This window comes from Fomitopsis serialis, assembly GCF_022376445.1.
Source record: "Fomitopsis serialis strain Sig1Antser10 chromosome Unknown B0H18scaffold_62, whole genome shotgun sequence".
Lineage (NCBI taxonomy): Eukaryota > Fungi > Basidiomycota > Agaricomycetes > Polyporales > Fomitopsidaceae > Fomitopsis > Fomitopsis serialis.
The window spans coordinates 169,773-194,923 of NW_025955022.1; the positions used below are offsets into that span (position 1 = coordinate 169,773).

Here is a 25,151-nt window from a genome sequence, read left to right on the forward strand (position 1 = left end):
ACAGGCTTTCTACAGTGAAGATTGCTCGCGCAGGGGCTCATGTGGTATAGGTGCCCGCTGCTGGGAGAAGTGAGGACAGTCAGCAGGATGCCAGCACGGTATTCGGTCGACAGGCAATTATCGAGCCCTCTCCAAGCTGGAGCGGCTACCGCAAATGCTGAGCAGCCCCTGTGCACGCACGAAACGGAGCCCTTGTTTGCTGTTTCCAGTGACCCTCCGCTTTGCGCTGGAATTTGTGGTATGCCTGCGCTGCGCACTAGTGACTGACAATGGCATCGATAGCGACGATGATTCTGGAGCAATCGCTACTTCGGCTGGCGCGATCGTCTCGTCCACCCTTACACCCACTCTATTAGGCACCATCCCGGGGCCTGATGGGATAGGCAGCACGTCCTCTGCAGATGCCTTGCCATCACCCAGCTCTTCGGTCGGAGCCAGCAACAACACCAACTCGAGCAGCGGCACGATGAACGCCGCGGGAACAAACAGCCAAAGGTACGTGTCCCTGCATGCCGCGTCTCCGCCATTACCTCACCCCTTTCCAGTGCCGCCTCCAAACGCGGGGTCATCGCCGGTGCTGCCGTAGGCAGCACTCTCGGGCTCCTCGTTCTGATCATCGCCGTTCTCTTCTTCCTGCGCCGGCGTGCCCAGCGCTCACGCGCCACCGCCTCGCGCCCGCTGAAGAAGTACTTCAGCTCACAAGGGAGCGTGCTGGGGTGGGGTCCGGACCCATTCGACCGAAGCACGGCAATCGAGTCCGTGCGCACTGCCGCGGACGCGTTCCGTGGCCCAGGTATGATCCAGCACGTGAGCCCCGCGCCGAGCGTCTACTCGGCACGCACGATCATCCAGAACATGTCGCGCCCGCCGCAGATCCCGCCCTTCGACCAGGGCGTGGGAGACGCAGGAGGAGGAGGATTCGGGCTGGGCGACACGACGCCGCGCTCGTGGACGACGTTCCAGCAGCAGCGCTCGCCCCTGCGAAACAGCACGTCGTCGGCGGGGATGAACGCACGCTCGCCCTCCATAGCTGTGCCCCTCATGTCACTCACCGCGAGCGACGCCTACCCGCTCTTCAGCCCGCCCGCGATGTCCGTGGTAAGCTCCGTGCCCGGCCCGACAAACTTCGACTCGAACCGCTCTTCGAAGGCTTCCTCGAGCTTCTACTACATGGGCAACGCGGACAACCCTGGTCCACCTCGTGGACGGAGCGTTGCCGACTCTGTCGACCCGTTCCGCGACTCCGTGGTGATTGGAGGTAGCAGCGGGTATGGCGGGCGGAGGCGGTCCCTCGCGGACAACGTTGATCCGTTCAAAGACACTGCGAGCACGCATTCGGGCATGTACTCGCCACCGGGGCGCGCGCTGTAGTAATTCAGCACGGTGTTCAGACCGAAAACATCTACGGACAACGACGCGGTAACGGCTGCATGCGAATAAACGGATCTAATCAACGACGAAACGTTCCCTTCCCTCTCCTTCCCTCTGCACACTCTCGAGTGTTTCTGCCACAATCTCCACTTGACGCGCTCGCTCGACGCGAGCAGTGTGGGGACATGCGTCCTCCGCGAGGCGTGTTCTTCATCCTGTCTCCCCTTGGACCTTCGCTCTTCGCAGATGTATGACTGAGTTAAACCTGACCTTTGAGCTGCCGGCTGCTCTTCCGTTTCTCTCTTCTTTCGCCTTCGCTCCGGACCGGAATAAGAACTCATGTGCAGTCCACTGTATTAACACCTGTCTCTGCTTAGCTACGTAGGCGCGCCTGTCCATGTTACTGTCAGTCCTTAGTTGGTCCATAATCGATCTTTACATTAATCTCGTGTGCTCAGCGCTCCGCACTCTGACATGGACATGCGAGTGAATGTGAATGAAGGACTACGCTACCCTTTTAAATCTCCTTTTAGCCAGCAACGGAGACTGACTGTACTCAATGGACTTCGCACGACTTCAATTTCCCTACCATAGTCCTCTCCCCTCCGAATCTAGACAACTGCAAGCACAGTCCGCCTCTTGCCCCTCATCTGGAGCTGGGAGTGGCTCCCCGGGTTGGTCAATACTGACCAACTGAGGCCATCGAGAATCTTTCGGACGGAAATAGTGCCAGGGACTGAGACAGCATCGATACCACTAGCAAACACACTCGTGATGCACAAGCTGCGGTTCACAGTTCACGATACGGAGTATAATGTATGTTCTTTTCATGCAGATCTTGAAGCAGAAACCCTCATTGCGCGGTCACGTGCACGGACGGTACACGGTCGCGGCGTTTGGAGCCAACACGAAGCCGAAATGTCGACGCGGTGGAGACGCCGCGTGTTCGCTAATTATAGATGGATCGACAAAGTCACAACAACTCGGAGGATATTGGATTTGGCCAGGGACTTGCAGAACAGGAGTGAGACCACTGCAGAACGAGCAAAGCGACTGATGAACGAGCACAACAAGCATAGCGACTAAAGAGCGAGAATGAGACCACAAAACGAGCATATCGACTAAAGAACAAAGAGAACACAATACGAGATCGAGGACGTGGGATGCGAACGAGGAAAGTAGCCAGTGGACCGATGAAGACAAGGACGGCCAGCTAGAAGCCATAACCCTCACCAGCACGCCCCATCGCCCGGTATCCTATACCCCACGCCACACACGCCTCCCCCATCCCGGAAGCAACGGATATACCCCGCCCTCATAAATCGCGCCCGAGAGCACGACACTCCCGAGCTTAACACCTTCCTGTGACAACGAGGTATACTGGATGTTCATGCGATCCTGGGTACACTGATATGAGCCATGTTCCCCTTGGACGAGCAAATTACCGGTATGACCTTTTTTGTAGATGCCCCGAACCATACGCGATTACTCGACCTCCGTTCTCGTCTCTTGTTGCTCAGCAGCAGCAGCAGCCATCTGCTCCATGTGTGCCTTCGTCTGCAACCACAGTTTATACGCCATGCGCAACATCACCGCATATTGGTCCAGCCCACACTGGCACAGCCTCTCAGATGCGTCGTCGACCTCGAGCAGGTGGCTCTGGTACTCCTTCTCGTCCGGCATGCCCGTGTCCGCCTGATGCACCTACGATCATCCACGCAGACCATGATGCATGAGCGCCGGGAGTCACTGCAACCAGTGCGACTCACAGCATCCGCAGATATCTGCCCGATGTACCAGAATGTGAGGTATTCCCCGCCACGGTCCCCGGCCCAGACCTGGCCCTCGGGGAGTTGTCGATTCCGGGGCCCCCATGCGTGAGTCGAGATATAGAATGGCTCCGTAGATGGGAGAGTGCCGTGCACACGCTCAGCCGGGGGAATGGGCGCGTTCGTTGGTAGGTACAGTGGCAGAAAATCGACTTGGTAGCCAGACTGCTCCAACAGAAAACGGACCACGGACGACAGAAGTGAGTATATGCACGCACCCTTTAGCACCGGTCGATCAACGCGCGACGACAACACATCGGCGCACCTCCTCGTACGCCTCTCTGAGCGCCGTCTGCTCGAGGCTCTCGCCCACGTCTTTGCGGCCCTTCGGGAGGAACCAGCCGTTGCCTCGGGGATCGTACAGCAAGAGGACCTTGCCCGTCGCGGGCTGAAGGACGACCATGCCCGCGCCGGTCATGAAGTCGGAGCAGAACCAGTAGCTGTTGCGCACCGTGGGCGTGGAGTGCTCGGAGAGCGCGATGCCTCCGTCGGGTGGTCTGCGCGGGACAGATTCGCGCTTTCGTTGGGCGGGTCGGGCTGCAAAAGCATTGCTAGTGGGATGAGCGGACGAGCTGGAGGCGGTGTGGCGTCGGGTCGCAGAGGCTTGGTGGGAGGAGGACGGTCCTGCGGAGCGCAACGACTCCCGTGGCTGTCTGGCGGTCGAAGAGGGAGTTGAAGTAGACGGTTGAGAACGCCCACGGATCCGAAGTGCGGAATATATGGTATCCATCATGTCAAGGAGGCTCCTGCAGTTCCAAGTTCGGGATGATTGCCACTAGCGCGGGCACGTGCCTACCGAACGGAATGATATATGCAACTATACAACACGTCGCCTATACTGTACCGCGAAGCTACTGACCCTCACCGTCACCAGTCCACCACGTAAGTAATACATCCTTGCGCAGCCAGTGCTTGTGCCGAGTCTTGGAGTAGAGGAAGCGGGTTGCATCCTACAAGTCGCGCGATATCATACCCGTGCCAGTGCTACCCGGGGCGTGCCACTTCTACAGTTCTAGCCCAAGTCTCGGAGGGTATAACGGTATCACGTAGCATTGAGGAAAGCGAGTTGAAGCAGCCAGTCCTCGAGCGTAAGGATATAGAGTGGGAACTTGAAATGCAATCGTATCTAGAAGACGTCAGCTAGAACATCACCGCTGCAGTTGCTCTGCCCTCTTCTTCAGTCCATCCGCGACCGCCTGGAACCCCTTCATCAAACTGCCATACATGAACCACTTGATGAAGTATGCGCCGATGCCACTCATGTCCTCGCGCGTCTCATACAAGGTCTTCCCGTCCTCGACCACACTGAGTGCTTGCCAGCGCTCGGCATTCACTAGCCACTTGGGCATGCAGTTGGCCCATGCGATGCGGTGGTTGGTGTGATCGACAGTAGTGATTATCTCCAGTGGTTGCGACGTCGGAGAACGTGTGAAATCGGAAGAAGGTGGTATGTGGACCTCCATCAAGAGATATGCATTCTCGCGAGCGGTCTGGTCTGGTAGTGGTTCCTTGGTCTTGCCGTCAACGATGATCTGCGCATGCCTGCGAGGACGTTAGAGCCTGGTGCGGCGCGTCTAGGTGCATGGAGCCTACACAAATTCATTCCTTAATTCGTTGTAAGCAATGCGCGATATTATCAATGTACGGGAGAAACTCACCATTCGCCGTAGCTCTGGAAATTGCACAAGACATCCCATACTTTCTCGATGGGAGCGTCGATCACGGAAGACGCACTTAGCGTCACAACACCAGCAAATTTAGGCTCTGGTAGGTTTGTCATCGGGAGAGATGTCCGTAATCAACTCGCCTATAATCAAGCGTAAGGGTCTCCCAGCATGCAAGTCGCGGTGAGAAATCGCGAAAGCGACTGGGAAGAACCCCTCGCGCGTCGCGCGACACGAACATCAACAGTTGCCTTATTTAGACGGGCACGTGGGGCGCGCGTCTTGGATCGACTCATCTGAGATGCTGCCCTCTCAGTCCTTCTAAACGGTACCTAGGCTGCGAAGGAAATGTATAGTGTACACCGCACCGAGAGGTATGCGCTTCGAATACGTATGTAGATCTCAGAAAGTACGGAATCCTGCTAGTAACCTGGCCGCCTTAGTAGCACCGGGATCGATATATATCAATATCTTCAACATCGCGTCATGGCGCCCTACTAACTTACCCTGTTACCTATTTACAGCGATCTGTACCGAAATGTCCTTCAGCTCGGCATTACACATGCACAGCGATTCCTACTATGCATGATCAACAGCTGAGCGGGGGGATCAATCGATCCCAACTCGGGGATGCGACCATGCATAGTAGGGCTTAGCCTACTGCCGACCACAACTTGAGCGTGGGTTATAATCGTCAATTGATATGTAAGCCTGAGCGACCGCAGTACTTCTAGCTTCAGTGCTCACGCGCACGAGTCAACTCTGGCGTGTGTATATATACGCACATCCCAGGTGAGCCCATCCGTATTGTTCGGTCGACTATGTCGTCTGTCAGCCTAGATGGCATGGAGGGCACAGCACGCTTCCCTTACCAAAACGAGACCTATACCACCTGGTACAAAGTCGTCGGGGATCTCCCAAACAGTGGTCACCGCCCGCTCGTCATCTTGCACGGCGGGCCCGGCATGTCGCACCATTACATGCTCCCGCACGGGCAACTTCACGCGCTCTATGGCATCCCCGTCGTGTTCTACGACCAAGTCGGCATCGGGCAGTCGACCCATCTGCGGGACAAGCGAGCCGGGTTCTGGACCATGGAACTGTTCATGGACGAGCTTGACAACCTGCTCGCGCACTTGGGCATCCAGGGCGACTTCGACCTCCTGGGGAATTCGTGGGGCGCGATGCTTGCGGGGCACTATGCCGCCGTGCGCCATCCCGTCGGGATGAAGCACGCCGTGATCGCGAACGGCGGCGCGTCGATGAAACTTTGGGAAACCGGCACGAAGCAGCTGCTTAAGCGTCTACAGGACGACGTCAGGGAGGTAATCGAGCGCGGGGAGCGCGAGGGGAGGCGGTATACGGAGGAGTACAAGGCCGCGATGCACGTCTTCCAGATGAAGCATATTTGCACTGTCGATCCTTGGCCGCAAGAGCTCGTCACGTCCTTCGCTGCCACGGACGAGGATCCCACTGTGTACGGCATCATGTGAGTGTAACCTCTCAATGGGCTCGACATTGCTGAAGCTGTTGGCAACAGGATTGGCCCATCGGAGTTCAACGTCAGCGGCACGCTCAAGTCATGGTCCATCGTAGACGAAGTGCAGAACATCACTGCGTCTACGCTCCTGATCAATGCGTACGACGATTCGGCGCAAGACATGGCGCTGATGCCGTTCTTCCTGAAGGTGAAGCAGGTCAAGTGGGTGCAGTTCGCGTATAGCTCCCACCTTCCAGCATTCGAGGAGCCCGAGAGGTACTTTGAAGTAGTCGGACGCTTCCTGACGGATTCAGCATAGTTAGTGCTTGCTTTAGGTATGAAACGGTATGAGCGAGGTATCTGCACCGCTTGACAGTCAGACTAGCGGAAACCCGTGCTCCGCTACGGACTGGAGGTTATCAATGATTGCATGCTCCCTCGGCCGCGCGTGGACTCGGAGTCTTCACAGCTATGATACACAACAGTCCTATGCCAGTACTGCTGTGCGCGAAGATGTATACGCTGTAGTGAGTCACTACGCAAAGGCCACTCAGCCGCCTCCCTTCGGGAGTCGGCTTCGTGACCTCATTGAGCATTTTTCTGCTTGCAATAAACATAAATGTAAATACGAATTCCGTAGCACATTTATGATCAAGTCGTCTGTTGCCCAACCTATGGCTAGTGCTAGTGAACGGGGCCAGGATGGGCACGGGTAGCACCGCGAGTGTGCAGGTGTAGAAATCCCCTGAAGACGAGGACGCGCGTCAAGTCGAGAGCAGCGGGGACTTCTGGTATATCGAGTATACCCCGTTCGAACGCGTGAAGACCTGCTACGTACATGCGAACTATGTAGCTACTCCGATCACGTGCAGTAGGCGCTACACCCCATATTCCGTCAGCAGGGCGCATACCGCACTCGCGACCCGCGATCTGCATACCCATACCCTGCCCGGGTTCACCGCCGGTGTCGGCGGTGGACCACTGGTTGACTTACCTCGGTGGTATCTGCGCGGGTTTGGGCTTGTTGCCTGCACCCGCCGTCCTCCCTGTCCTCCGTCTTTGCTCCTCAGACGCCATCCTCACGCGCTCCCGCCTGCTCGCCGCTATGCCCGTACCCACTGCGCTCTCGTCGGCTGCGTTGGCATGCGGGACACTGGCCCTGTGTGCCCGCAGTCGGCGTATTGCGCATGACCCGGCCCTGCCCTTCGCTCGCGCGCGCGCGGTCCCTTCGTCGGCGGGGTTTGCGTGCTCGTCATTCGCCCTGCGAGCTCGCGGTCGCCATGTGTGTGTCGTCTTCCGGTCGTGTGCCCACTCGCCCGACCGATTGTGTGACCGCTCGCCCGCCCACTCGTCTGCCTGCGTGCGCGTTCATCGGCCGTGTCTGCGTACTGGGCATTCGCCCTCCACGCTCGCGGTCGGTGTGTTGCGTGTGCGCCGGCCTGCCCAACAACGTTGCCATTGCTGGTCTTTTTCTCAGCACGTGGGGTCTGCCCACCATCTGCTCGCTCGCGTCCACACCCACTCGATTCCGTACTCACCCTCCACCCATCCTCCTCGCCGCTATGCTCGCACCTGTGGTCCGCTCATCGGCCACGCATGCACAGGGGACCTCTGCCCTGCGTGCTAGTGGTCGGTGGTGTTGCCGTGCGCCCACTGTCTACTTGCCCTTACGCATTCTTCACTCACACGCGGGTGGTCCATTCATCGGTCGTGTTTGCGTGACGTGCATTCGCCCGGTGCGCTCTGACGTGCGCGCCGTCACCTACCGTGCTTCACGTCGCCGCGCCCTGTGACTGCAGTCAGCGCGCTCGCTCGCGTGCGTCTGCACTCACCTTTCCCCGATGCCCTTCTTTAGCTCTCGCGCATGCCATCCGTTCATCGGCTGTGTCTGCACGCAGGGCATTGGCCCTGCATGCTCGTGGTCATTGTGCGTCTTGTGCCCGTGCTGTTCAAGTTTGTGTTGCTGCACGTCACGCCCGCCAGCCCCTCGCCCTCGCCCTCGCTGTGCATGTCGTGGCCCACTTGTCTACCCGCTCGCATGCCTGCGTACGCGTTCGTCGGCCGCGTCTGCGTGCACTGGATGTTCGCCCACCGCGCTCACGGGCGGCAGTGGACGTGTGCGCTGTCGCCTGCCACCCGCCCGCCCGCTCTCCCGCCCGCCCGCTCTCCCGCCCGCTCTCCCGCCCATCCACTTGCTTGCACATCCAATTGCCCGTCCACGTGTGCTCACCTGCGCACCAGCTCGCCCGCCTGTCCACTGGCTCCACGCGTGTTCGTCGGCCGTGTCTGCGTGCTGGGCATTCGCCCGGCGTGCTCGCGCTCGGCGTGCGCATCGCGTTCAATGTCACCACGGTGACTGCACCCTGAGGAAGGTCAACTCCGGTGCTTCAGACCACTGGGAAGAAAGACGTACATTCTGGCTACTTCCCTCTAATCTGTATGCGGGAGCCTGCATCTCGGACGACCTAGCCTGCTTGTGTGTCCTGTCATCCGGTCGCTCAAGCGCTCACTAAGAGGATAGTACAGTGTGAGAATATGACTGGCATACCCTTGGCCTTCAATACTTCAATCCCTAGTCGGGCTCATCATCTCCTGCGCTTGACGATCCTCACGCCGACGCGCACTCCATGGAGTCTTGACAGGCGGTGGTATAGCTGCCATTTGTGCCGAGTTATTGTGGCGAAGGCGGGCAAAGGACGGCAGTGTAGCGGCATAAGTAAATTCAAGCCATCTGCATGGATATGGAAAAAGTGTCCGCTGTGCAGAACGTGTGGAGCGAGGGCCTCCGAGCTTGCAGAGGAGGAACGCACAGTGGCTGAGGGCGCCGCGTCAGACTCAAGAGGTCGGGCAGCGCTCGGTGTTCGTCTCTCAGCCAATGAGATGTCATCTTTGTCTCGTCCAATTGTCTGCCGTGTGAAAATTATCGACGCCTCTTGTAGAGTAGATGTAGAGTAGATTGTAGAGTAGATGTAGTCAGGATCGCAGCACGCTGCGAGTACTAGTGGGTGGGACTGGTAACGGCATCGTTCTGCCTCAACGCTATCGTGCAAAAGTGTCGGTGCGATTGTGTACACTCACGCTGATAGAGCACAATTTACCTTCTCTGTCACCGGCGTACTGGTTCGTAGCAGCTGACCCACAGGATTCAGCATTGCATGGGAACACGAGCGATAAGGACCCTGCACGCCAGCCGCCAGGGCCATAGATAGATGCGACTGCCATTGGGTTGGACAGGCTCTACCTGCTCTCGGGGTTAGGTCAGTATGGCAAACAGCAAGCACGAAGACACACCTCTAGAAGTAGACATTATTGTAGCGGGAGGCAAGTAGAGTGTCTAATCGCGCACAAGGAACTAGATTGGACTGACTCCCTGTTGTTCCTGCAGGTGGCACCGCCGGGTGCGTCGTCGCAGGCCGCCTAGCAGCCGCAGACCCCTCCCTGCGCATCCTAGTCCTCGAAGCGGGCCCTCCTACGCACGAAGACCTCGCACACACCCAGCCGGCACGATATCTCACGCATCTCCTCCCCGGCAGTCGCACCATCAAGCTCTACGAAGGGAAGGAGAGCGAATTTCTGGGCGGGAGGAGACCCGTCGTTCCGTGTGCGCAGTGCTTGGGCGGCGGTTCGAGTGTGAATTGTGAGTGGACGTGTCTGGTAGTTGAGCTGAAATAGTTGAGGCTTGTGTAGTCGCGATGTATGCGCGTGCGGCGGCGTCGGACTACGATGACTGGGAGACGGTACATGGGAATCCAGGGTGGGGTTCGAAGGACCTGCTCCCACTATTCAAGAAGGTGCGTGAGCGCGGGCCAGAGGTGAAGCGAGTGAAGCGCGCACATTGAAATTGTCGGTATCACCAGTGCGAGACGTACCAGGTCACGTCGGGAAAGGAGACACATGGTTACGAAGGGCCTTTGAAGGTATCGTACGGAGGACACTTCACGAACCTCGGGCAGCAATTCCTCGACGTAGCCAGTCGGTACGACAGAACCCGCAGAGTGACCGACGACCCGAACGACCTAGGCGAATGCAATGCGTATGCGGTAAGCAGAACGGAAAATCCGTGACGTTGCTACCACTCACCATGTGTAAATGTGCAGAGGTGGCAGAAGTAAGCACACACAACAGCACACAACCCCCGAGGCTGTCTTGCTGATCACCACCTGAATGCAGGTGGATCGACGCTGAGAAGGGAACAAGGTCAGACGTAGCTCATCACTACATCTACAACCAGGCGCACAACAAAAACCTCATCATCATGACCGGCTTTCACGTTAGGAGAGTCATCTTCGAGTGCGTATACGCCCACGCTCGCGGAACTCCTCGACGAATTGACCGAGTATGCAGCGGGAAACGTGCAGCAGGAGTAGAATACGTCCCGAACATCAGGGTGCACCCTGAGCTCGAGCTGGGTGAGGTCCGCGTAGCCAAGGCTTCCCTGATGATCGTCCTTTCCGCGGGAGCGTTTGGGTCCCCAGCAATTCTGGAGAGGTCAGGTATCGGTGCTGATCGTCTCATGCGATCACTCGGGATCGCGCCTGTCGTCGACTTACCTGGTGTCGGCGAGAACTATCAAGGCCCGTTCATATGTCCAAATGACGCACGGAAATCTGACAAACTTGCTTGACAGACCACGACGTCTGCTTCACGCCGTATCTAGTAGGCGAGGAAGCAGACACACTGGACGGGATCATCCGCAGTGAACCGAAGGAACTTGAGAGTGAGTCCACATACTGGATGCGCCGCCGACTGACCTCCGAGTAGCTCACTTATTCGGGTAGAGTGGTCTGCACAGTGGCTAGAGAGTGGTAATGGCTTGATGGCGCATAAGTGCGTACCTGTGTGACTCCAAGGAACGGTGCTTGATATTTTCCCAAGCGGTGTCGACGCAGGCATCAAGATACGACCCTCTGAGAAAGAGTTGGACGACATTGGCCCTGAGTTCCGACAGCGATGGGAGGACTACTATGCGAACTCACCTGATAAACCAGTTTTCTGGCTGGGAGCTCTTTCGATGTACGTGGTTGCTTCGTTTGTGCGCTGCCATACCCAAATTTGAGTCTTCCAGGTTCGTCGGAGACCCATCTACAGTACCAGCAAGAAAGTACTGCTCAGCGGATTACTTCCTCGACTATCCCGCATCCATTGGCTACGTCCACATCACATCCGCTGACAACGTGAACGCTGCTCCGGACTTCGACCCAAAGTACTTCAGTCGGTGAGCGCGTCCCAACCGCCATCCACTTACGTTCGTCTCACTCAACCCCCATCGATGTAGCCAAGAGGACGTCGTGCTTCTGCGCTGGGCATACAAGCGCGGCAGGGAGATAATGCGGCGCATGCCCTTGTACCGCGGAGAGTACGCACCTGCCCACCCTCAATTCCACGAGGACAGCGACGCAGTTTGTCGGCAAGACAGGCCGCCCGTAGATGTCATCGCGCCGGATATCGTGTATACGAAGGAGGATGATGCGGCGATAGACGAGTTCTTGCGGAAGTACGTCTCGACGACCTGGCATTCGGTTGGTGGACTGTTCTTCGGTGTTGTTTGTCGTTCACTGACTGCGCAGTAATCCAGATGGGGACCTGTGCGATGAAGGCGCGCAGTGACGGCGGAGTAGTAGATTCCCGCCTGAGGGTCTATGGAGTAGAAGGGCTCATGGTGGCAGGTGAGCAAGCTTGGCGCCCAGGGGAATGGACGCTGATAGCCTATAGACTTGTCCATTGCGCCGGCCAATGTCTCTGCAGTGAGTGTAGTGGACTCGTTGTATTCGTGGCCTTAATTAACCTGATGTATAGAATACATACTCGACTGCCGTCGTGATCGGAGAGAAGGCAGCCGTTCTCGTCGCAGAGGAGCTTGAAATACGCGGTGTCTGACTTGTAATCTGTATTGGTGAATAATCAGTCAAATATCCAGTCGGACGACTTGCCTGCACGCCGATCAGAGATCGCGAGGTGTCCATCTTCATGAAGACGAGAGCAGACTGAATGCGTCTCTGGACTCAATGCGCAGCTACAGTACAGGTTACTTCGCTGTGACGAGAAAGAAACAGCCCAAGGCGAGCACAGGGCGAAACTGAGGTAATCTCACCGAGGATGTGCAGTGCATAGCTCCGAGTCTTCTCATCCTTTGGCACGAACAAATAGCTTCCCCAACCGCGCACAAATCAGTGCCGTGTGAGCCCGGGCATCGCTCAATAGCTGCGAAGATCATCTATTATGTTGATGCTGTGTTCAGGAAGGACTGCTAGCTTGAGCCTGAAGCTTACAGTGAATTTAACTTGTGGCCTTCATGAAAGCACATCGTATGACGGATTGTACTTCCGAAGTCGTGATACTGTAACTCTCCAACGGCACCCCAAAGACCTTCAAATTAGATTCCGTTAGCAGGTTGATTCACGGAGAGAAGTATGCAAACACGTACGATTCATGACAGTCGGGCACAAACACCCGCTTGGTGGCGGTGAGCCCAAACTGTGCCGCAAACAGGGCGCCGGGGCGCGTCTGCCACGCGAGCACAAGTCCTTAGTCTTGCCTGTCATTTGCAACTCCGTGAACGGACGGCGACCTGCCGCAACTCGCCTTTCCTGACCTGCACGACTACCTTCCTCCTCAGCCTCCGCGATTCTTCCTGCTGGTGGGGGCTTGATTGGCGCACGCTCGCGCTCACCGCTGCTTTGCTATACTCTGAATCTGACATCGAAGCCTCGAGATCAGAACGCGTGATTCATAGGCTCAGGCTGTATTGCCCTGCACGAAGACGACTTCAAGCTTCGGATCCCATACCATGTCAAGACGTAGCCACGCCGGTTCAGTGCATCATGAACGGAGGGTGTCGAAGTTCCGTGTGTCCGACGAGGACTTAATGAAGTGCGTCGTGCTGCCGCAGTGCAGACCAAACGTTAACCATCTCCACTCGCTATAGCTACATATTCCGTGTCGCGTAAGTCCCGATGAACACTACGTTAGATCTCATTAATGTTCCTGCAGGTATCTGAGCTATCAGCTACAGCCCAAGCCCGTCGAGACCCATGCCGAGGAGGAATCCAAGTCGTCAGATTACTCTGCCCGAATACAGGGCGCCCTCCACAACTCCATCTTCTCCATTGGTGATCTCTTCAAGGACTTGCGAGATGGACCCAAGTCCGTGAGGTTTCCGAAGGATCTGCTGAAGGTGCTGGAGCAGAAGCTGCAGAATATTGCAATGGGCAAGGACCCAGCGTGCGTGATAGTCTTGATGACTCAACGACGTCAATCTGAGCTCTCCCCAGATACTCTGAACAGCTCACGCGGAGAACTATGGCGGTCTTTTATGGGCGAGTGCAGGACGAGACCTTCAAACGACAAATGAAGGAGAATCGCAAGATCGAGGAGCTAATCCTCATGTTTGCAACGAACGCCACGAATGTCCTGAAGAAGGAACCTTCCTTGGCCGGCGATGGCTGGAAGCTTGAGCTGAACAACCACATCGCTTACTTCATTCGCCTGCTTCGGGAATGCTTACGACAAATCAGCCACGTACCGCCAGAATTGACGGCTCGGCTAGACATGTATGCAGAGAAGCTCGCACCATCACAAGCTCCCAGCGACTCTGGTTACGATTCGTCTTCAACACGCGACTCCATGGTGTCCCCGAAGCGAGTCAGCCAGCACATCTCTGACATGCCCTTGCTCTTGACTGCCGCCCAGTTGTTCAAGCTACCGGAGTCTTCAATACAACAGGAGATGCAAGAACTTGGAAAGTACTGTACTCCGAAGGCAAGCCATCCGCTCATGCATTCTTGCACATTCGGTTTACCCTCTATCAGGCTGCTCTCACAGACTTGAAGGTATCCGCCTAGCCTTTGGTCCCGCTGAGCTCCTGTGCTGACAGACTATCAGACTTGTCTCAAGAACATCAATGCTGGTGCTGCTTTCCCTGGCCGCCGCGACGACTTCGAGAGTGAAGCAGCGTGGCAATATTGGCGAACGCTCGAAACGTCTCACCTATCCCAGCTCATGCTTGTTATGGTACAGGTCAACCCCGAGATCGCCAAGGGCCCATCCACAGAACCTCCCCTCTCCGCTGGCCCGAATGGGCGCCCCGGATCCATGTACTCACAACGGTCTACCAGGCCGGACTCATTCTATGCCGCGGGCACGTCACAACGGAACGCATCCATCAGCAGTAGACATTCACTGCACCATGCGAATAGTATCACCGCCGACGACTTCGGTAACATCGAGGAGGAGGTCGATGGCGACGACGACATTCCCGTCGGGCACCACTTCACCTTCATCCCTCCGAACCCACGGAAGTACTACAAGCGGCTGCTGGAGCACTGTCTCATCGCGGATCTGGAGGCGATGCTCAGTCCGACAGTAGGTGATGACGACGAGGTTTCGCTAGGAATACTCTCCTCACCACACATCGAGCTGATCAACGAGGTCGCGCTGCGGTGGCGGATAGGCCAGCCGTATCGTGTGACGTGCTTCCTGGATCTCGTGAGGCAGTTTTATGAGCGGAATGAGGTGCCGCTGGAGTGCATCCCCGAGGCGCTGCAGAACATACAGAAAGTCCTGAGCGAGGTCGAGCTGGAGAAGTGGCCGATGCAAGATGTAAGGCCCCTTGGCTCACATACCTATCTGACTGGTGTATTGACCGACCTTCATGCCAGCGCGATTACCTAGCACAGGTGTACGGCAGCCTCTTCAGCATATTCTTATCCTCCCTCTACCATGCCATGGAAGCCATCCCGAACCTGAAGCAGTCTGAGGTAGCGCCCTTCATTCACATCCTCGAGGTAGTTCGCGCGAGCGGGCTGCTCGAGAAGTACGACGTCGACGTGGCCGCCCGGGTCGCTGATGTCCAGGAACAAGTGCGCACCGTAGCTGCTCGCTACTACGGCCAGAAACGGCAGGAGTTCCTCGCAGCACCAGGGGTGAACAAGGCGCTCCCGCATCTGCTCATGACAGACGAGATCGAGAAGGCCGCGAAGCTGCTGGACAAGCGGTTCCCTGAGCCTATACTTGGGTACGCGTGCGTGCTTGCTGCCTTCGTCTGTGCGGAATGGCCTGACGTTTTGCCGCAGTCGACTGGACATCGTGTCGTTAGTGGTCGAGGTCCAGGTGCCGCACTTCCTCATAGACCTGGACGACTCGCGGAAACGACTATTCGAAGACTCTATGAACGGGCCAACACCTGATGTCCCGATTCAGGACGTTTTCGCGCTTTATCGACGTGCGAAGACCCTGATGGCCATGTTCAATGCTTTCGTGCCAAAGTGAGTACACTCGAATTCAGAAGCCAGTTGTGGACTGTGGCATTGAACATTCTGCAGTGGAGATATCCAGTTCGACCTGGGAGGGTACTTCCAGCCATACGTACAGCAATGGCTAGTCAATATGGACAACAAGACAACCCAGTGGGTCCAAGCTGTGAGGATTTTCCCATCCCGTTCTACTTATATATGCTTACCCACATCTCGCTGTAGGCGATCGCGGCGGACAAAGTATGTTATGTGGTGCAAGGAATGTTCGCAACTGAGCATAACTGACTACGCTGTGACAGTTCCAACCAGAAGGTACGGAGGGGCACAGTTCTTCTATCATTGATCTGTTCGATTCTTTGCGGAGCCCTATCACGTTCCTGGAGGAACTGGAATGGGAGGATGAATACCAGGAGGCGAGGTTCTTCACGAGCTTGTCTAAGGTGAGATAGGGAACAGGGCGCTCCGCCTTGACGTTTTCTGGCTGACCTATCTGCGTAGACCATCAGCAAGGCGATTGAGCAGTACTGTCGAAGCGTGGAGGAGCTCTTCATGACGGAGATGTTCCCACGACCGACCGACTACCTTCAGCCACAGAAGTCGTCCGCGTGGCTAGAGAAGGCCAGGCAGCTGGCGGCCGTCGGCGAGAAGAAGGTCGAGATGTTCACGTTCCAGCCCGAGTCGTGCGTCAAGTTGAACAACGTCGAGGCCGCACGGCGGCTGCTGGACCAGATGTACGCGCAGATGCAGGCGGACAAGAAGACGGAGGCCTTGCAGCAGGCACCCCCTGTACCAGAGAAGGTAGAGCGGAATGACCGATTCTTGTTCACCGTGAAGATCTGCATCGCGGAGGGGCTCATACCTCTGGACACGAGTCCGTCGTCGAAGCTGGACACCTTCATCACTCTGAGTGATGAGCAGGGACACCGCCTAGCTAAGACACGTACTATCTACGAGTCGCTAAGCCCTCGATGTGCGCCGTTCTCTTGCTTCCCACTCGCTAATCGGTCACTGAAATAACCTTTCCAGGGGACGAGACGTTCGACATCTCAGTAGAGAAACCACTCTGGCTGATGGTTAGTGTCCGTGACCGTGCTCTAGTTGGCAAGCACGACACTGTCGGCCGAGCATACATCTGCCTGGACCCGCGGCGATACGGCGACTTCCTCACGCACGACCAGTGGATGGATCTCGACAGCCAAGGGCGGATATTGCTTCGTATCAGCATGGAGGGCGAGAAGGACGACCTGCAGTTCTACTTCGGGCGTGCCTTCCGGTCACTCAAACGTGCGGAGAGCGACATGGTCCGCGTCTTCATTGACAAGGTCAGTTCGTTCCCACTCTCACGCTAGGCACGCTGTGAACGTCCGGGCCGCAGGTCACGCCGTTCATCCAGCAATGCCTGTCGAAGGTGGTGCTCAAGACGCTCGTCAAGTCCACGAGCGGGAGCATCGACTACAACCGGGCGCTGGGGAACGTCACCGCGCTGTTCGGGCAGGCGCTCGGGCAGAACAGCGCGGAGGTCATGATCCCGCTGCCGCAGTCGGAGAAGCCGCGCATCCGGCCGGAGGCGCTGACGGACGTGGAGATCGAGCAGGCGATCGCGCCGCTGTTCGACTACCTCGACGCGATCCTGCCGACGTTCAACACGTACCTGAGCGAGAGCACGAAGGAGATGGTGATGACGCGCGTGTGGAAGGAGATCCTGAACGTGATCAGGGCCTGCTCATCCCGCCGCTGTCGGACATCTCGAGCGACATGAAGCCGCTGACGGACAAGGAGGTCGACATCGTGTTCAAGTGGCTCAAGGTGCGTGTAGGCGGGGCACCGCGGCGTGGGTGGGGCTGACACGGTCCGCGCAGTTTTTGCGAGATTACTTCTACGCGGGCGGAGAGGGGCCCGTGCCGATCGAGTCGCTCCAGAACCAGAAGTACCGCGACGTGCTGTCCATCCGGCTCTACTACGACTGGCATACGTGCGTGCCTCCGCTCTCTACCCGCCTGCGCTGACACACACCTCCCGCACAGGGACGCGCTGATGGAGGAGTGCGTGCGGATGATGCAGCAGAGCCTGCGCGCGTCGCCGGCGGTGAAGAAGCGCGCCAAGTCGGTGTACCAGCAGCGCAACCTCGGGACGATCAAGAAGCGCAAGAAGGAGAAGCAGGAGGAGAAGGAGGTCAACAACGGCGAGACCATCCTGCGGATCCTCCGCATGCGGTACGTCCCCTCCCCGCGCCCCGCGCGTCCGCCCGCCCGCACTAACCGCGTTTGCCTCTCCCGCTCGCCTTTCTCCCCTGTCCCCTGCCCCGGGCTACCCACCGCACCCCTTCCGTCCTTCCGCCCTTCCTGATCGTTACGCACCCGCGTCCTCGTCCACGCGGGCAGGCCAGGCACGTCGGACTTCATCGCGCAGCAGCTGCACGCGATGACGAGCCTGCAGGCGGAGCGCGAGGCGCAGGAGCAGGAGGCCGCGCGGCGGAAGGCCGCGCGCCCGCGCCAGGGGCAGCAGCCGTCCGTGCCCGCGATCCCGCCCCTGCCGCCGCTCCCGCCCAAGTCGCCTGCGTAGGCGGGCGTGGGGGGAAGGGGAGGGCGGGTAATTGGGGGGAGTGCTGGGTGCCGGGGATGGGACTGGACTGATACCTTGCATAGTATACCAGCGACTCTTCGTTTCGTGGTGGTTCGTGTTCATACCTATAGCAGTTGTGCTGCTGCTGCTGCTGATGCTTCGTTTCTGTCTCTTATGCAATTCTTGGTTGAGTCTGGTACCGTGATGTGACTGTGTCGGGCGATGCTGCATGCCCACACCTTCGGTACATACAGCGTTAAATCGAACTATGCACGTCCATGGCTGTTCTCGCAGGCTCTACGCAACAGGGTTCCATCGAGTGCCGAAGCAGCGCTGAGCGCGTTCGATTCCGAGCGAGCAAGCTTACGATAAGGATATGCATGTACAGCTACTGCTACCAGCGATCGCCCTGAGCGAGGCGACCGCAACAACAGGAGGGAGCCGTCCGTCCATCGTCGCCAATGGGGCAGGGTTGAGATCTGAGAGGGGGCAACTAACAACTAGCGTAAGGTAGGGTATAGAAATACAAGAGGGGGCGGTACGGTAGCAGGCGGGGATATATAAGGTGCAGGAGGCCACGGCTCCGCGTGCTATTTTACAACCGGCGTGTGCGCGGAATTGCGGGTGGGGATCCGGACGTCCTTCCTTCCTTCATGCGCGGGGCCGGGGACCGCGATGGATCGTTGGTGGCTGGCGCCACCGTATGCAAGGGCCCGAGGTGTGGATACGCATCGGGGGATCCTCTCTCTAAAAGCAGGGCGCCGGCGCGGGCTCCTCTTCCTCGGATATGGACGAGAGCGAAGAGTGGCGGGAGCGGAGCTCGGCGGCCGAGCGCTGTCTCATCGGGGCGCCCTGCATGTTGAGCGCGGGCGGGCGCGCTGGGTAGGCCGGGGGCGGGGTGTAGCTCGAGGGCAGGGCCGGGGCGGGGTGCGAGCGAGGGGAGGCGGTATAGATGATGTAGGGCTCCATGCTCTCCGGCTCGTCGTGGGGGTGGGAGGGGTAGCGGTAGGGCGCGGGCTGCGCGGGTGGCGGCGCGTCCTCGTAGTCTCGTCGGCGTCTGCGGCTGCGAGGATGTCGACCCACGAGTACGTGATCGGGGGGAGCGCCTGGGGGGTGTGAGCGTCTGCGGAGGCGTCACGCATGACGGCGCGGTGGGGGGCGCGCACCTTGGCGTCTGCGCCCGCGGCGCTGTCGATCCACTCTGCGATGCGGCGCGTCCACTCGCGGCGGCGGAGGAACTCGACGCGCTCCTTGCGCTGCGCGACGGACTCGACGAACTTGTCCTGGCGGGCCTTGGCGGGTGCCTGGGCATGTACAGCTCGATCGGCGCGGGATCGGGCGTCCAGGGGAGGGCGGCGTCGTGCGGCGACGGAAGCTTTGACGACGAGGGCGCGCCGGTCGACGCGAGCTGGCGGGGGAACGTGGACATGGCAGTGGTGCGGGCAGCGTGCAGGGTCGGACGCGAGCGCGGGGGCGTGGGCTGCGCGTCGTCTGGAGGTTGTGTATATATAGGGAGGCGGAAAACGGCGGCAGAAGTCTGAGTCAGAACGGTGGGCGTGCTGACGGCATGGACCGCGCGGATGGATCGCGGGCGGCGTGCAGGCAGACGGTGACACGCCGTGGCGGTGGGCCTCCCCGGCCGAGGCCCTGCCCGCGGGTGCTGCCCGGCACCGCGTCCCATCGCCGATTCCGGCCCACGCGCCGCGCTCGAGTCCATCCGCCGCGCCCAACTAGGCAACAGCCCCGCGACCGTCCGCACCCAGCCAATCGCAGCCCCTCCGTCACCGCCCCCAGGTCGCGGGCGCCCGTCACGTGCGCACCGCCACCAATGAGCGTCCAGCGCGCCAGGCACCGCGGCGAGCGCACTTGCCGCAGCCCAGCGACCGCGTACCGTACGTACCGGCAGTCGGGCGCGGCCGAATGCCCATCACCACCAATGGGCAGGCCCATGCGGCGGTATTTTCGGACGCGCCCCCGGATCGACGGCCCTCCAAATGGGGTGCGCCAGATAAGTCAGTCGCCCATCGATCCTGGGCCTGGATCCCTGCGCACCCTGCGCCCGCAGGAGCTGCTGTGGGTCTGTATAAGCTCGAGCTGAACGCGCCTGCTTCGGTACGCACGTTTGCGCGGCCACTCGCCCTCGGCGAACTGCCATCACCCTGTCTCCCGGCATGCTCGTCCGTGGTTACCTGGCATTGGCATGGCGCCTCCGCAGACGAACAGAACGCTCGCTGTCTCGTTCCGATCGCGTTTGGGTGCGACATTGAGATATTGATGGCGGACCGCGCATCGCCAACGTAAAGCCTAAACGCAAACGTCCGCGGGGATCGCATCCGCCCGCACCCCACCTGCAGACACCTCCAGAGGGCCACCGGACGGTGGACGCGGCCCACGTCGTGTCTGGACAGGCTCTCGGGCGCCGCGAAGCCCGCGTCGATAGCCTATCGGGCCCGCAGTCTATTGGCAGGGCGAGCAGCTGCTCGGGCAACGTGTCGTCGAACCGTGGACGTGGCGGTGAGCTATATGATATTGGGGCCCGGCCCACTTGCGGGAAGCAGCCCGGCGGCCTCGAGTAAGTCGCTCTCAACGCCACCAGATCTACGTGCACGCATGCCTGGCGCGCGCCAGGCATACGTACGCCTATCAGCCAAAGGTCCAAGTCGTTGAGATTTGAACATGAGTGGACGCGCGCGACCCTGCGTGACGCGAGTCCGACTTGGACGGGGCTCACCTGCTGCCGCGACGCGACGACCGACTCACTACGCCTGCCAAAACGGGCGGAGGAGATTCGAGGAGACGGCGACCGTGCACGCCGAAGATGGGAGCGAGTGTTTCGGGGCAACCGTCACCAGAGATGGCAGCCGTCGGGCGGAGCCACGTCGTCGTCCGCATCATCCTCGCCGGCGGTAAGTACGTCCGTATGTTCAGATCTCCCGCCAGGGATTGCGCGCTGCGACGGAGACCGGGACGCGGTCACGGGACGCGACGCGTCGGCGACCGCCGAGTCCCGACCGACGTGTCCGGGATGCGCGAACCCGGAAGTGGTTGCATTCTGCCAAGTGGATACATATGTACCGTCCCAACGTTGGCGACACGCCCGCCGTCCTCGAGGCGTCGTCGGGAAAGCTGCCCGGTCGCGGAGTGCACCGCTCTTCGCTGCAGCTACATAGCTCCCGACAACGCCGACCCCGACAGCACCGCCACCGTGACCGCAGCCGAAGTTCAAGTGGCCAGCTCCTCGCGATGTGCCCCACCGCTTGCTGCTGTACCGAGCGGGGCCCCGGAGGTATGGGAACCGGTTATGGCTGTATGAATTTGAAAGCCGGATTGACGACGCGCGCCTCAGTATGTAGGCCTCAGTTCGGACGTTCATCAATGCATCGCTCGCGTCAACCCGTCACGCGCGCCCTCGCCATCCGGGCGGCTCGTCAAGGAGCCGCGGTAAGGTACGTAGAGGCCCATGAGACGCGCCGTCCCGAGGAAAGGTCGCCTCAGGCGCCCCCTTCGAATGTCGCCGGGAGTCACGCGCGCCGTGGGCCTTGAAGCGCACTTGTACATGGCGCGAGCGGGCTCCCAGCGTGTCTGCGGCCTGATGGACGAGCGAGTTGAGGAGAAAAATGGTCAGGCCCGCTCGTTTTGGGAAGCTTGGAGTCGCGAGCGATTCTGGCAGGGACGGCTGAGGTTTATTTGTGTCCTACATTATTTGAGTACTGTGAGACACTTTCCGTCAATTAGCCTACGGATGCGTACGTAGACCGTGTGCGGGAAGTGTATCCACTGCGTGCTCGGTAGGACAACAGCAAGAACAGGTTTGTACTGCCAGTGAGATTAATTTGGCCACCTTGCGTTCGTCCAATCGTCGAACGGGCGCCTCTTTACAACATCGGGAAGATCTCGATCTCTCCGTGAGCTTCAGCCACAAGGTCGTCGCCTGACCCACACTTCCAGTTGCGCCTGTAATGCACCATGTCCTTGGGCGCCCTTCCGCCGGTCATGGATGGCACAGGTCGACGCCAACGCCAAAGCGGGGCGCGCCTGAGCGCAAACCCGGCTAGTCGGACCACTTGCATCCCGGGGTGTGACTGAGCCAGTCCGGCCCGCGGCACTTGTACACGCTGCGTTTTCCCCTCCCAGGTCGACATCGCGAAGCGTGCAGCGTATCGCGCGCTCTGTTGACACTGCGGCGAGCAGGATGCGCTATCGGAGTGAGTATGGAGGTATTAGAGGCAGACGACCGTAGCATATGGACAAGCTGTGGATTTCGGCAGGCGCGGTGGTCATGGGTGCCTACCACTACTGTAGCGTGCGTGGGGTTCGAGTTTGATTGGAACGAGCTTGTCCAGGGTCGGGTGGGTATGACACTCCACGCAGCTGATGCGACCGTATGACGCCCCACAGGCAGCGTGCTCCTTCAATACTACTACTGGTACGTCAGTGTTGCACTCACCGCGGCTCTCTTCTGTGCTGATTCCGGAAGTGTAGGAGCGTTCGTGCAGGCGGAGCTGGTGTGACTCGGTGGCCGTGGGTGATTGACGACTTCCTGGGCGTCCGATGCGTAGAAACTTGGCATTGAGTTCAGTCCTGCGGCGTCGGGGGCGCCCTACGCAAATGCCAGTTGGCAGCGCACTGCGGTGCATGCACATATGTCGACGCTCGGTGTTCGTCGGCTTTGCGTCGAGTCATGTAGCGTCCACACCAACTCGGAGGCCCGTGTCCGCGGCCAGCTCACTCGCACAGATCACGCAAGTCTCACTCGTCAGTCCCTCGCGCTGCGCGAAGCTCGCGCCGGCGGGCGTCACCCAGCCGAACGGAACGCGAGGATCTGCGAACGGCTCTCCTCACCATGATAAGGTACTCGCCCTTCCTTCACCCACGCTCTACTGACGCATGACCCAAGACAGGCTTCAATTCGAAGTTCGAAGCACGCACCGGGCCCTGCCCTGCTGGCATGCCGATCTATCCCGGCCGAGCAGGTGAAGATAGACTCAGGCGCCGATGCGCCAGCTGCTCGCTTCAGAGAAACCATATGGAGCACGACCACGCATTCACGGCGTATCCCAATGGGCACACGACGACTTCGAGAACGTGGGTGACCTGCTATGGGGACCCGACGCGAGCTTCGGCCGGCGAGTCCAGCGGCTTCGTAGAGCGATCTTGAGCTGAGCGGTGAGGCATCGTCTCGGAGGATTGAGCCTATGGGGATGGCGTAAACATGTTTTCTCCGAGTCTGCGTTCTCTGCACGTAGAAGGGATATAAGCACGGACTGCAGGCCGTGGACGCCAACAAGATCGCTAGCTCACTCACCAGTACAATCAACCCAAAGGCACTAACAACTCCGTTCAGCACCCCTCTCCTAAACATGCCCGGACTCACCAACTACCCGCCCTTCCCCGACAACGTCCCGACTCACCCGCTCCTCGTCGTGGACTACGAGCTCCTCAAGGCTGGCGACGACGAGGAGATTGACAAATTCTGGACGGCTGCTACCACTCTCGGCTTCTGGTAGTAAGCACCGGTTCGGGCCGCCTTCTCCAGAACAATGAACTGAATCACGCGGCCATAGCATGAAGAACCACGGTGCTGATGAGCTAGTCAGTGAGATGTTCGACATGGGCGAAGAGACGATGGACCTCCCCTTCGAGGAGAAGATGAAGTTCGAGCAAGGCGATGACGGCATGTCCTTCGGGTAGGTACTCTGCGTATCGCTGTTCCCCGCCCACTCTGATACTCCCGCCAGCTACAAAGCCCCAGGAGCCAACGCCACGGACGAGACCGGCGCACGCGACACCGTCGAGTTCATCAACATCTCCCAGGACGACGCCCTCGCCTTCCCCACGCCCGTGCACCGCACGTACCCCTCGACGGTCACCGCGCGCATGGAGCACACGATCCGGCCGTTCATCCAGCACTCCGCCGCGGTGAACCGCACGCTGATGGAGATCCTCGGCAAGCGGCTCGGCTCAGGAGGGCACGCTCGCGCAGCTGCACCGGCTGGACGAGACGAGCGGGAGCGAGACGCGGTGCATCCGGAATCCGCCCCGGCCGGGCGGGATCTCGGAAGAGAAGGCGGCGCTGGGTGCGCACACCGACTTTGGCTCGATGGTGGGTTGTTTCCTAGCTGCCGAGGGAAGGCAGCTGACGCGACGTTCCTGCCACAGACGTTCCTGCACAACCGACTCGGCGGATGCAGGTGATGCCCCCGGGTTCGGACAGGTGGCAGTACATCAAGGTACCTCTCCCCGCGTCTTCCGGATCCGCGTGGGGCTGACGATCCTCCCAGCCGATCCCAGGACACGCCGTGTGCAACCTCGGAGACGCGATGTACATCTTCAGCGGCGGCATCCTCAAGTCGAACCTCCACCGCGTCGTGTAAGCCGTCTTCTCCCCAACCCATTCTCACTGACCAACTACGTGCAGCCCTGCCCCAGGCGCGCAAGCGGTGCTCCCGCGCTGGTCCTGGCGATGTTCACGCGTCCTGGCGACTCCGTCGTCTCCGCGCCCTCACCGAGGAGAGCCCCGTGGTCGCGGACGCGGTCGCGAGTGCCCCGACAGGAGCGTCTTCGGCAGCGGCCAGACGTCCAAGGAGTGGTTCGCGCGGCGGATCAGAAACCAGCGTACCAAGAACCAGAAGGTGGGCTACGTTCGATGCTAGCAGTATTATGCCCACTTACGCGGGCGTGCCGTGTGCAGGGCCCGAGATTTGGCGACAGAGCCGTGGTACGGAGCATCGTCCTGATGCTGCCTGAAAACGATGAGTGTTCGATGAAATGTGGCTCTCTGTATATGTTGTCTAGGACCTTGCCTGTGATGCCTTGTACGTACTGTAGATGATCATGGTAACTAGTATGCTTCCGCTCGTATTAGTGAAGGGTGCTAAATATCAAAAACGTTAATTCTCCTCCAGTTCAACAACATGTACAGCATCAGGCGTCACACGGGAAGCTTCCACCGACTGGGACAAGAATGACAAGAGAGCATGTTGCAGCGCTAATT

At 59.2% G+C, this 25,151-nt stretch overlaps 9 protein-coding genes across 9 annotated transcripts; 5 read left to right on the forward strand and 4 right to left on the reverse strand.

The window, feature by feature from the left end:
* Positions 1-154: 154 nt before the first annotated feature.
* B0H18DRAFT_1022149 (uncharacterized protein) lies at positions 155-1,471 on the forward strand (the record flags this gene model as incomplete). Its single annotated transcript, XM_048029573.1, has 2 exons — positions 155-495; positions 546-1,471. 2 exons carry the CDS (start codon positions 155-157, stop codon positions 1,369-1,371), a joined length of 1,167 nt encoding a protein of 388 aa, XP_047890662.1. The 3' UTR covers positions 1,372-1,471.
* A 1,226-nt stretch (positions 1,472-2,697) lies between these two features.
* On the reverse strand, positions 2,698-3,979 carry B0H18DRAFT_571207 (uncharacterized protein). Its single transcript, XM_048038638.1, has 4 exons — positions 3,466-3,979; positions 3,141-3,365; positions 2,826-3,075; positions 2,698-2,769 (listed from the first exon to the last, which is right to left on the reverse strand). The coding sequence occupies exons 1-3, from the start codon at positions 3,931-3,933 to the stop codon at positions 2,857-2,859; spliced, it is 912 nt and encodes a 303-aa protein (XP_047890663.1). The 5' UTR covers positions 3,934-3,979; the 3' UTR covers positions 2,698-2,769; positions 2,826-2,856.
* A 369-nt stretch (positions 3,980-4,348) lies between these two features.
* On the reverse strand, positions 4,349-4,980 carry B0H18DRAFT_880402 (uncharacterized protein; the record flags this gene model as incomplete). The annotated part of the gene is made up of 2 exons (XM_048040765.1): positions 4,349-4,742; positions 4,859-4,980. 2 exons carry the CDS (start codon positions 4,978-4,980, stop codon positions 4,349-4,351), a joined length of 516 nt encoding a protein of 171 aa, XP_047890664.1.
* Positions 4,981-5,557: 577 nt separating this feature from the next.
* Positions 5,558-6,824, forward strand: B0H18DRAFT_1022165 (Alpha/Beta hydrolase protein). Its single transcript, XM_048029574.1, has 2 exons — positions 5,558-6,353; positions 6,405-6,824. The coding sequence occupies exons 1-2, from the start codon at positions 5,686-5,688 to the stop codon at positions 6,661-6,663; spliced, it is 927 nt and encodes a 308-aa protein (XP_047890665.1). The 5' UTR covers positions 5,558-5,685; the 3' UTR covers positions 6,664-6,824.
* Positions 6,825-9,553: 2,729 nt separating this feature from the next.
* B0H18DRAFT_1086225 (alcohol oxidase) lies at positions 9,554-12,221 on the forward strand (the record flags this gene model as incomplete). The annotated part of the gene is made up of 14 exons (XM_048032013.1): positions 9,554-9,596; positions 9,730-9,981; positions 10,032-10,135; positions 10,202-10,377; positions 10,515-10,634; positions 10,689-10,930; positions 10,972-11,061; positions 11,123-11,171; positions 11,220-11,357; positions 11,410-11,559; positions 11,620-11,863; positions 11,920-12,010; positions 12,057-12,088; positions 12,141-12,221. The coding sequence occupies 14 exons, from the start codon at positions 9,554-9,556 to the stop codon at positions 12,219-12,221; spliced, it is 1,812 nt and encodes a 603-aa protein (XP_047890666.1).
* B0H18DRAFT_1022202 (uncharacterized protein) lies at positions 12,092-12,631 on the reverse strand. The gene is made up of 3 exons (XM_048029575.1): positions 12,614-12,631; positions 12,275-12,558; positions 12,092-12,229 (listed from the first exon to the last, which is right to left on the reverse strand). The coding sequence occupies exon 2, from the start codon at positions 12,556-12,558 to the stop codon at positions 12,370-12,372; it is 189 nt and encodes a 62-aa protein (XP_047890667.1). The 5' UTR covers positions 12,614-12,631; the 3' UTR covers positions 12,092-12,229; positions 12,275-12,369.
* Positions 12,632-13,131: 500 nt separating this feature from the next.
* Positions 13,132-18,157, forward strand: B0H18DRAFT_956756 (uncharacterized protein; the record flags this gene model as incomplete). The annotated part of the gene is made up of 17 exons (XM_048042487.1): positions 13,132-13,214; positions 13,270-13,287; positions 13,335-13,565; positions 13,616-14,091; positions 14,218-14,942; positions 15,002-15,357; positions 15,416-15,607; positions 15,665-15,761; positions 15,818-15,835; positions 15,895-16,035; positions 16,094-16,565; positions 16,622-16,917; positions 16,971-17,303; positions 17,357-17,401; positions 17,455-17,567; positions 17,620-17,808; positions 17,977-18,157. The coding sequence occupies 17 exons, from the start codon at positions 13,132-13,134 to the stop codon at positions 18,155-18,157; spliced, it is 3,966 nt and encodes a 1,321-aa protein (XP_047890668.1).
* Positions 18,158-18,904: 747 nt separating this feature from the next.
* Positions 18,905-20,670, reverse strand: B0H18DRAFT_1213139 (uncharacterized protein; the record flags this gene model as incomplete). The annotated part of the gene is made up of 5 exons (XM_048036504.1): positions 20,278-20,670; positions 20,210-20,228; positions 20,058-20,145; positions 19,241-19,648; positions 18,905-19,214 (listed from the first exon to the last, which is right to left on the reverse strand). The coding sequence occupies exons 1-5, from the start codon at positions 20,488-20,490 to the stop codon at positions 18,905-18,907; spliced, it is 1,038 nt and encodes a 345-aa protein (XP_047890669.1). The 5' UTR covers positions 20,491-20,670.
* A 2,847-nt stretch (positions 20,671-23,517) lies between these two features.
* On the forward strand, positions 23,518-24,904 carry B0H18DRAFT_1086227 (Clavaminate synthase-like protein; the record flags this gene model as incomplete). Its single annotated transcript, XM_048032014.1, has 9 exons — positions 23,518-23,663; positions 23,722-23,811; positions 23,896-24,076; positions 24,123-24,260; positions 24,317-24,348; positions 24,372-24,387; positions 24,439-24,527; positions 24,576-24,789; positions 24,857-24,904. The coding sequence occupies 9 exons, from the start codon at positions 23,518-23,520 to the stop codon at positions 24,902-24,904; spliced, it is 954 nt and encodes a 317-aa protein (XP_047890670.1).
* Positions 24,905-25,151: the final 247 nt, after the last annotated feature.

What these genes read in the sequence shown, in the direction of transcription:
- B0H18DRAFT_571207 (XM_048038638.1), bottom strand. Translation starts at nt 3,933, where the DNA reads ATGATGGATACCATATATTCCGCACTTCGGATCCGTGGGCGTTCTCAA. An exon ending in TCAGAGAGGCGTACGAGGAG is followed by an intron (nt 3,366 to 3,465) that starts GTGCGCCGATGT and finishes CTGTTGGAGCAG; the next exon opens with TCTGGCTACCAAGTCGATTT. An exon ending in GGCAGATATCTGCGGATGCT is followed by an intron (nt 3,076 to 3,140) that starts GTGAGTCGCACT and finishes GGATGATCGTAG; the next exon opens with GTGCATCAGGCGGACACGGG.
- B0H18DRAFT_1022202 (XM_048029575.1), bottom strand. Translation starts at nt 12,558, where the DNA reads ATGATCTTCGCAGCTATTGAGCGATGCCCGGGCTCACACGGCACTGAT.
- B0H18DRAFT_1022165 (XM_048029574.1), top strand. Translation starts at nt 5,686, where the DNA reads ATGTCGTCTGTCAGCCTAGATGGCATGGAGGGCACAGCACGCTTCCCT. An exon ending in CCCACTGTGTACGGCATCAT is followed by an intron (nt 6,354 to 6,404) that starts GTGAGTGTAACC and finishes TGTTGGCAACAG; the next exon opens with GATTGGCCCATCGGAGTTCA.